We start from the raw sequence: 9,727 nt of genomic DNA on the forward strand, positions 1-9,727 counted from the left end.
AACAAACACATTTATATAAAATGTTTATTGTTTCAAATGCAAACAAACATCACACAAAAAGAATGTTCATACAAAACTTAAGTTATTCAGTTTGGAAATGTGATTCAGTTTACAGCTACAACTGGTGCCACATCTGGACATGTTGGAAGAGTCTCCATAGGTTCAGCCGTTTCTTGAACTGAAAACATAGGCAGACATATTTGATTAGCTTAGTTCTTAGTTATTTGTATATTGAACAGTATTTGGACAAGCCATTTACCTGTTGAGAGGTCTATGAAATTCTCTGCCATTTCGAAGGGTAAGGAAATGCCCATAGCTTTTCTAATGCCATGAAGACTGCATACATCACTAGGAGCCACCTGTCCCGTAAGCTTTGTCAAGTTGCCTGTCACTTTTTCAACTGCAAAAGAAAAAAAATATATATATATACATACACATATATAAAAATAAAATGTCAGTAAAATGTAAAAAAAAAAAAAAAAGTTCTATGGAAATCTGGAGATGGTTACAAAATGCACTGAATAACAGGCATGAATTATGAGTTATATATCTTTTTTTTTTTTTTTTCCCTCACTGGGTAGAATTTAATTAGGACCAAATAAAAATAATTTATATATAAAGAGTTAATATGCAAAGATATTTAAGATCAAATTGTCATAAACTGTTCCTTTTGGATGGATAGACTGGTTTGGCCTCTGCCCAATTATTAATGCAAAAATTATATATATATATATATATATATATATATATATATTTATATATATTATATATTATATATATATTATATATATTATATATATATTTATATATATTATATATATTATATATATATTTATATATATAATATATATATCTCTTCAGCACTCCCTTGCAAACCAGAAAACCCCACTTAAAGGGCCAAGTTTAGCCCGCGAGACGCATTTTGGGTACCCCTGGCAAGGGGTCTACGGCTGGCCCTGAATACAAAGCTGGGCTCTTACCCAGCTCCAGCTCCTTGGTGGTTGGGGCCAAAAGGCAGATTGTATTAGGTGGCTGCTTAGTGCTTAGACGCTCCTTCTGGGCTTCTTGTAAGTCACGCAGTAGCTTTGTAGTCTCATCCAGTTTCTGCTGGATGTGAAGAACCTCTGTGACCAAGAGAAAGAGCAACACATTAGCACAAATCAGACACTTCCCAGTCTCCTCCTGGGAGTTGCATCACAATAAAAACATGTATTCTGTAAAAATCTTGAAAATATTACAAGAAGTATTGTTGCAAAGACAAAGAACAGGCAGTAAATACTGAATGACCAGGCAGAGGACATATTGGCTGAAACAGGTGGCTTTTGTCACACCATTACCTTCAGCGCATTCCTCATCAGTCAAGTTCTCAATTTTGGGTGCTTCAGATTCCATAACCTGTCAAACAGGGAAAATGGTCAGTGCCATGACTCCTCTTAGCCATTTATACTTGCTCTTTAGTCACTCCACTAGTCAAACCTAACAAGAGAAAAGGTGTGATACGTGAGAAGGGGATGAGAGCAAAGTGCAGCCACAAGCACCACAGTGCACACAGAGGTTTGCTGTGTGCCTGACGAAGGGCTACACTCCCATTTCCTCCACTGCTCTGAGGGCCAATTGAGGCACACAGCAAGCCAGCACAGAAAGAAAATAGAGGCCTCCCCAACTTCCAATAGCAGCTCTGAATGACTAACACTGTTTTGAAGGGAACCGTTTTTTCCATCGCTCACTGGGTCACTGCTAACTAGCAATTATGTTGGCACAGCTGGATGATGCAGCAACCATCTGTAAACACTATATATAATGATAATGCCAAGTTTTCTTCCATTTTCCACCTAGTGTAGGAGATTTTGAAAAAGGATAAAACAATTTGTTGTGGTAAATAATACTTTAACAAGTGGTTCCAGCAAGAATGGATTGACATTTCAGTACGCCAGATTTCATCCCTCACCTCCATGCCATCTTTGTCATCTACTTCAGTATTTGTTGGTTCTTCCACAGGCTAAAAAGACAAAATACAGCAAAAAGTATAATTCCTTTCTGTTTAAAAAAAAAAAAAAAAAAAAAAAAGCACTAATACAATAACATTTACCTGTTCCTTCCCAGTCTCCTTCAAGATTTTGGAATGCTCTCCATTTGTCATTGCATCCAATATGTTGTCAGCCATTTTATACACATATTCATCAGATTTAGCAAGGAACTCTGATAGACTGTATGCACATGAAAGAAAGATCACTATTGTTTTGTGTGTATTAGAAGGAAAAGCACAGAACTACTTTGTTAAAGTAGTACAATGAGAAGTCAGTAAACACAATGAAGCCACCGCTGCACCTCCTACACGCTGTCACAAAGACACTGCGAACTATAATAATACCTTTTACTTACACTCACACTATGCTCAAAGCCACTAATATGTGGAAACAAAAACATGGCTTTTGAATAATCATCCACCCAGGATACAAACATCTGCAAATGTCTGTCTAGTCCATCACACAACATCTGGCAGGAAATCATTGTGGAATGTCTTAAATGACGTCTAAGGCGGGTGCCATAGTGGTCACATACCTGTCTGAGCCCTGCAGACTGGACTCCTCTCCATAGAAGGAGTAGATGAGGTCAGAATCGTCTTTACTGATGTTAGCAAAACTGGAGTCATATGTGGGCGCAAAGGAGGTAAATGGCCCATAGTTCATGTAGGACACTGAAAATGCATTATCACAGGTAATTAGCACTTGCTGTTTTTTCATCTGTAATTACTGTGGAAGAAAATGCAGCAACCTGGAGTGATTCTATTTCTTTTGTCCTCTCTGAAGCCCTGTAGACAGTTGACACCACTTTGTAACCGGTTGGACATCATGCCCAGCTTGACAGGGCAGTAACCCACATCTTTAAAAACAAAAATATAGAACATCTGTGTTAAACATTGTGTATTTTCCTCATCGTTTTAGAAAAAAGGACCCCTTACCACCCACTGCTGGATCAGCAGGGTTGAGAATAGCTAGCGTAGTGGAACCATCAGTCTTTTGACGAGCAAACTCCAACTACAGAGGAAATATGATAAATTTCTGAGTTTTGATTGGATTGAATGATATTCTTAATCATTCCATGAGGACTGGACTGATACATGATTTCAAATAAATAAACATCACACTAAAAAAGATAATGCTGCGCTTTTAGACTCCTCTTAAGTGCATTAACATTTCACTTCTAATAATACAGACGCCTACTTGTTCCTTTGTATTTTATGGTAACTAGTCATGCACCAGATATAGTACCACAATTTGGGCTGATTAGTTTCTGAAAAAAGTTATGATTTAGAAAATAATTTGTGAAGTGATACTGTGAAGTTTGAGTATCACTGATCTGCGTATAGTACTGCTATGGTGAACTTTGAACTTTGTTTAATTTTTCTTTGTCACGTCACTATGGAAATCGAATCTTCAAGGCTATGCTTTCATTATTTCTGCTTATGTATATCTAGTTGCATAACATCTTCACTCTGCACTTAGAGGGAAAAGGACAAATTAATAAAGCAAGATAGTGGCTTACATCACATTGCAGCACTCGGTTTGAGAGCTTTCCGCCAGATTCTTCAATGACCTTGCGGATTTCCTCTAGCTCTTTCTCTGCCTTTGCTGGGTCCTCTTTTGAGTCCTTGTCATGTCTACAGTGAAAAAACATTTAAAACAAGAAAAAAATAATACTGATTATTACTGATCTGCTAACTACTGTAGGAAGAGACATAACGCCTACGCATGACTTTAATTCTTCTATGAAACTACCTGTAAGCATTTTACTGACGTCAATAAGCACAATCCAAATTGTGAACCAATGGATCTCGTTTATAGAGACACAAGGATGAAAACTATTGAATACAAAAGCAGAGAGGAGAGGCATCTCTAGGCCATTTCTCTTTTTTATGTCCTGGTTTTGGTTATATCACTGGGAAACAGCACAGCAGTTAGAAGGGTGCATCGTGAGAGCAGCAAACAAGACCCAGCACGCTCATAGGCATTCCTTACATTCTAAAGTGTCTTGGAAAAAAAGTGGTTTTGCTGAATCAGTGAACATAGTAAATCTACTTTTTACGTCATTTAATTTTCTGTCATTACAGAGTGCGATATGTAAAATTTAGGTATAATTTACTTAGGTATAATTAATTATTGCAAAAACAAGCGAAAAAAAAAAGATTTTTAAGCTATAGTTACTACAGTGGAAAATGTATAAACACATAAAAAGCAAAAATACACAATCCCATTGTATTTTAGATCTTTGAAACTCAAAAACGTCAACACAAACGGTATCAGGTCTTAAGTAAATTCTGTGTTATTATAAACAACCTGGGAGTGCTTGGAGCCTGGGAGCTCTCACTGCTGTCTGTGGTCATGGCTCCCTCTCTGCTCGGGTCCAGTCCTGTGGGTTCATCACACTTCCCTGTCTGTTTGGCAGCAGGGTCAAGACCAGACATGAACTCAATGCTTTGCTTCAGGCTCTGCAGTCGCTCCTGTAGAAAACCAAAACATTTTATTTTTACTCCAAGCTCCTAAAACCTACATATCAAAAGGCTTCTGGAGTGAAAATAACAGGTTAGTCTTCCATTAGGACTGTGCAGCATGAGACAATGCTTTAAAACTGATGTGAAGATCTCTACTGCCACTCTATGGTCTTCTATGGATAATGCAATGCTGTTGGTAAATTTAAACAATATATAATGATTAGTAATCCTGACACAAAAAGCAGGTTACATTTTTACAAAGAGAAAAATGTAAAAAAACAACCCAAAAAAAACAAAAAAACAAACAAACTTGCGTACGTCTGAATCTCTGGTGGTAGGAATACGGCATTAACAATCTATAGTAACAGTTCTTGGATATTTGGATGACGTAGCTCTGATTACCAAGATAAAGTGTAAACTTCTGTTGCCATTTTGTTTTTGACTAGTAGGTGACAAATTTGATTTTTTTTAAAACTGCTGCTAACACATTAACCATAACCCATTTCCTGACATTACAACATTTTTGTAAACTTCATGGCCAGTCACAGCAGACTGTCCCTCTGTACCTAACTCTGTAGAATTAACCAAATATAATAAAATTATTTTTTACTTGACTTAGGATTTTCAATCCAGAGTATAGCAGCTTCCGCGCAGCTCTGTGGTAAATTGTCTCAGGCTTGTTGTAAATCATGGCATTTTCACACATGGTCTTGAAATCCACCTATAAAAAAAGAATAGTATTCAGCACATCCAACAAACAGTCTGAAATAGCTCCAGTTTCCTTACGAGTAAATACCTTGAGTTCATCCAGTGATTGGTACTGCTCTTTCTTTACTTTCTCCTTCATTGTACTGAAATCCATAGGCCGCTTGATTATAGTTGAGTATCCAGGTGCAATAAGGTCTGTGACAGGAAATGAGAAAAATGCACTGGGGTCTTTCCTAGAAAACATGCACACAATAATAAGTCTCATCCCACTTAATTCCTCTTTAATATTGACAAGATGAGAAAAACAAAATACCTTTGAAGCTGTCTGAGAAGTTGGTTCAAGGCTTCCTGTAGAGGAGTCTGCTCTTTCTCAGCTACAGTAAAGTAAAGTATAAAGTGAAAAACAGATTATATTGACAGTTTGGTGGCACAACTAATCTGTATTTGAATCTTTTTATGTTTTGATGATCCCTTATTGCCTCCAATAATGGAAAAAGGTCTGATTACAGATTAGATACTTGTACTTTTGGCAATACAACAAGTATAAAGTAACGCTTTTGTTCCACTTGTTCTTAGACTATAGGGGGCCACCATTGTCTCCTCAATTAATGAGAAACGTTGAGTTTAATTTAACGTGTATCTTACCTTCTAGTTTATCCAGTTCAGAGCGTATTGGTGTCCTGCATTGTTCTGAGTCTTCGTCTCCCTCCCCATCATGTACTTTTCTCTTCTTTGCCATCTGACACAAAATATATTATCAATACTCTTCCACATCAGTGAGAAAAATAGACACCCTTCTAAAACAGTCACGGTGTACCTTTTTCTTGCCCTTATCTTCTGGTGAACTAAAGCCCCTGTCTTTGTCCTTCTTCTTTTTCTTCTTCTTATCCTTGTTGGGCTTGTCGTTGTCAGTGGACTGATCATCGTAGAAAGTGTCCCGACTCGAGCTTCCAGTGGTCACTTCATTTCCAGACACCTTCAGCACTAGTTTGAGCGGCCTTTCATTGAACTCTGTGGACAATAACAAAGAATTAGTTCACCTAAAATAAAAGCCATCTGCTGGAAACAATGCTAACGATAGAAGCTAACACTAATCCCCACGGTCAGAATAAAATAACTCTTACGAACTGTAAAGACAGACATGTAAAATCTACATTATAAAATCACATTCATTAAACGTGTGTATGTTTTATTACTCTCTAGACGGATGTGTTTTATCAGTGTTAAGCTCGATGGTGATGCTACAGACGTCTACTTTCACAAATAGTGGGAAAATACACAACCTATACAGACCTAAATGCTGCCTAACTAAATGTTGTAATTATTTCTTTACCTTCATGAGCGTGTTTGTCAGATTTGTGCTTTTTGTGCTTCTTTCCCATTGTTTGTATTTTGATCCCGGCGGATGGTCTTTGAGAGAGTCAAGCGGAAACACTGCAGAGAAAATGATTTTTTATTTATTTATTTTTTTGTACAGCGCCATCTTTCGGTGCGGAGGATTCATGCGCCACTTTCTCTTTACCACTAGTCGGAAGCAAAATCTTGCAAATAATCTTCGTTACTTCATATGATTATATTATAGACGGTGCGATGTCAGTTAAATTAAATCAATTTTGTTTTCAGTAGGCCACATGGTTTTAATTAATAGGCTGCAAATGGGCAATTTCCATCACATGGACAAAATAGACAGACATATCGACTCAAATAAAAGAACAAAAAGACTCCTTTAATAGCACATTAAATAGGCGTATCTGTTAAGGACGACTGTGCCAGCTGAAGTCCAGATGCGTCCCATGGGCTCCCAGCTCCAACCAACAAAGTTGTGGGTTCCAAAGTAGATTAAAGCAGATCAGTCGATGCACCAAACATGCTTAACGAATGTCAAATGTCATGAAATTTATTATCCAAAAAAGGACCAAAAGGACCAATGGTTTCCACATAAAAAGTAGCATCACAACAGAACCATGGGAAACAGGCCCACTCAGCAGGCTGAAGGGATGTGGCATCTTTGGTCTGTCTGCAAACACACAACAAACACAAACTAGCAGCATCTCTGTGCTTCTGATGCCACATCACTACATATGGTAGTCTTTAGGCTAGTTTATATTTGGATTGATTTGTTAAGTTCATAAAACGTTAATTTGACACTTTATTTGTATTATTGCCATTCAAATTATATTTACATGATTTTTGGTAATCTATCTAAAATACTTAATAAGCCAACTGATCTGAGCTGGTAATTTGGACAGCATAGCACATGTGCACATGTGTAATGTTCTACTTACTAAAAGCCTTTCTGGCCTCACCTCATGCCCAAATAGAACAGCAAACGATCCATTTCATCTCATGTGAATCTAAAAACATTTTCTGAACTTGCACAGTCTGCTTTGGTCATAAAAAAGATATTCGTTTTCACCAGAAGTTGTCAGCCTGTTTCTCAGATATGATAGATGAAATATTTGGGGTCATTACAACTGACAACGCACAACTGGTTTGAAGATGTAACCAGCCATCAGCACTAAGTCAGACAGAGACATCAAAGAAGAGAAGCCAATCATTCTGCTTCACTTTTCTCTCGCGTCTGCCAGTCTGTCATGGAGGCATCTTTGAGCATCAATCACTCAGCCCAGTCAAAGTCTTATATGTGGCCACTATTTTTATCTGCAACCAAAACACTTTCTGGAAGGAGCTTTGATGATCAATTTTACTGCTCGCACGCATCTTTGTGTGCTCTCATCTTTGGTCTACTGAGGTTGGATTGGGTATAAATGGACATTGGTAAGTTGATGGAAAATCAGACAGGTGCGCACAAGTCAGAGACGAATAAAACATTTCGTCAAATTGACAGCTATTTTGTGATTTGTAGTGTGTGGCTATAGTGGCTCAGTGGTAGAGTTTTTACCCACACACAAAGTGGTTGACAGTTCAAGCTCAGCCCTGCTGTAGAATGTGTCACGCTTCACTTGGATCCAATTACTCTAATGTATTTTTTATTGAGCGTGCTTATGTTTTTGTGGGGAAATATGTCTCTTGCCTTTAAGGTGCTTAATGTTTTATTCTGTTTTCACAAAGCTTCATTATAGCGAGCTGTGTTTTTATAAAGTAGGAATTCTGACATGTGGCTCTGCAGGGAATGCGTGTTGGGGGCTGTTTGCCTGTCTTTTCATGACATTCATTTAAGCAACTGTCTTCACCAAGTGTGTGTGACAGGACGGGAAGGTAGGACGTGGAAGAGAAGGGTGTGGCGAGCTTTGAGGGGTGGGGACCAGTGATTTCTGTTGATGCCAGCCTTTCTTCTGCCAGAGCCTCTGAAGACAGTGGTCCTGGGGTGGAGAAAATACACGGGGGAGCCGCGTTCAAAGACTGCGAGCTCGGTGACGATTCTGCGTCAGATCTGGAGCCGTTTGAAAAGTTCATATAAACTGAAAGATAGCCGCTGGGAAATGGTCTTTGCAAACTCAATGAGAGTTTATCATCTCGACACAGGGAGAGGTAGCGTTTGAGGTGGAAAGGCTCTGTCTGTAATCTCACCCCTCCCCTTCAAGGCTTTATCTGGGACCCCCCGTCTACTTCCACAGAATAGAGAAGTGAACGCAGGTCTCACAAACAAGCTTTGTGTCACAAAACAGACATGCTTTTTAGTTTACTGTTCCCTCAAAAAAAAAAAAACACATTTTGTAACATAATCATACTGGTGGAAAGGTGTTTGTCTGGGTAGTGCTCACAGTACAGAGATCCCTGACTAATGTCTTAGGCTGGGATCTTTCTGTGTCTCTCCATATCCATGTCCATGCTAGTTTGAATCTGATCATCTATCCATACTGTATAATTTGTATTTTATATTCAGTTAAAGTTTATTTTTTGTTGCGCCGTACCTGCAAAGTAAATTCTTAGTTTGTGCTCACTGTCTTCAATCTGATTCATTAATGAAGCGCTTCTTTGTGTTCATTTCTATGGACCTAACAAGGTGCAAAACAGCGCACATCATTTGGACATGGGTGTTTATTATGGCCTCTATTCCCTGCCGTATGAATGTGTTGCTGTGTTTCTGACGGTGCCATTTTCTGCTTTCAGTGACAAATTACAGGTGTGGTGTTCATGCCATGTCCAAATGTTCAGTATAAAAGATAAAAAGTGTGGATCAACAGAGGGTGTATGAGCGTCATTCCACTACTTTGTCGTCAGTCTGACAGATGGCGTGAATCTGTCTGAAGCCCTGGCAGTGAGGAGTGCACTGGCTTCAAAGGCCCTCTGTAATCTGCAAAAACATCACAGGCAGGAGAAAGTGACTGTCTCCCCGACGCCTGCCCCGCTAAGAGGCCGAGCGAGGTGCTAATGAAAGACAGATAAAGGGATATGGACACTAAAAACATCAGGTATGTCTCTTTCTCGTCGCTCTCCCTTTGAAAGAATCTACAGGTAAATGCTGGCACCGGTTGCTTTGTGTTACCTAAAAACACCAACGCACAGAAAGTTATTTTCAAAGCCGCCTTTTCCTATCTGGTCCACACTACATGGTCAGCTGTG

General features: G+C 38.7%; 1 protein-coding gene across 1 annotated transcript; it reads right to left on the bottom strand.

Annotated features, from left to right (window-relative positions):
* Window positions 1-10: 10 nt before the first annotated feature.
* brd7 (bromodomain containing 7) lies at window positions 11-6,633 on the bottom strand. Its single transcript, XM_033991612.2, has 17 exons — window positions 6,534-6,633; window positions 6,018-6,211; window positions 5,846-5,939; window positions 5,514-5,574; window positions 5,289-5,433; window positions 5,103-5,213; window positions 4,338-4,501; window positions 3,547-3,661; window positions 2,963-3,038; window positions 2,776-2,883; window positions 2,563-2,698; window positions 2,090-2,207; window positions 1,949-1,999; window positions 1,338-1,395; window positions 981-1,124; window positions 260-400; window positions 11-178 (listed from the first exon to the last, which is right to left on the bottom strand). Exons 1-17 carry the CDS (start codon window positions 6,580-6,582, stop codon window positions 105-107), a joined length of 1,839 nt encoding a protein of 612 aa, XP_033847503.1. The 5' UTR covers window positions 6,583-6,633; the 3' UTR covers window positions 11-104.
* Window positions 6,634-9,727: the final 3,094 nt, after the last annotated feature.

Source organism: Periophthalmus magnuspinnatus, chromosome 3 (genome assembly GCF_009829125.3).
Source record: "Periophthalmus magnuspinnatus isolate fPerMag1 chromosome 3, fPerMag1.2.pri, whole genome shotgun sequence".
Taxonomy (NCBI): Eukaryota; Metazoa; Chordata; class Actinopteri; order Gobiiformes; family Gobiidae; genus Periophthalmus; species Periophthalmus magnuspinnatus.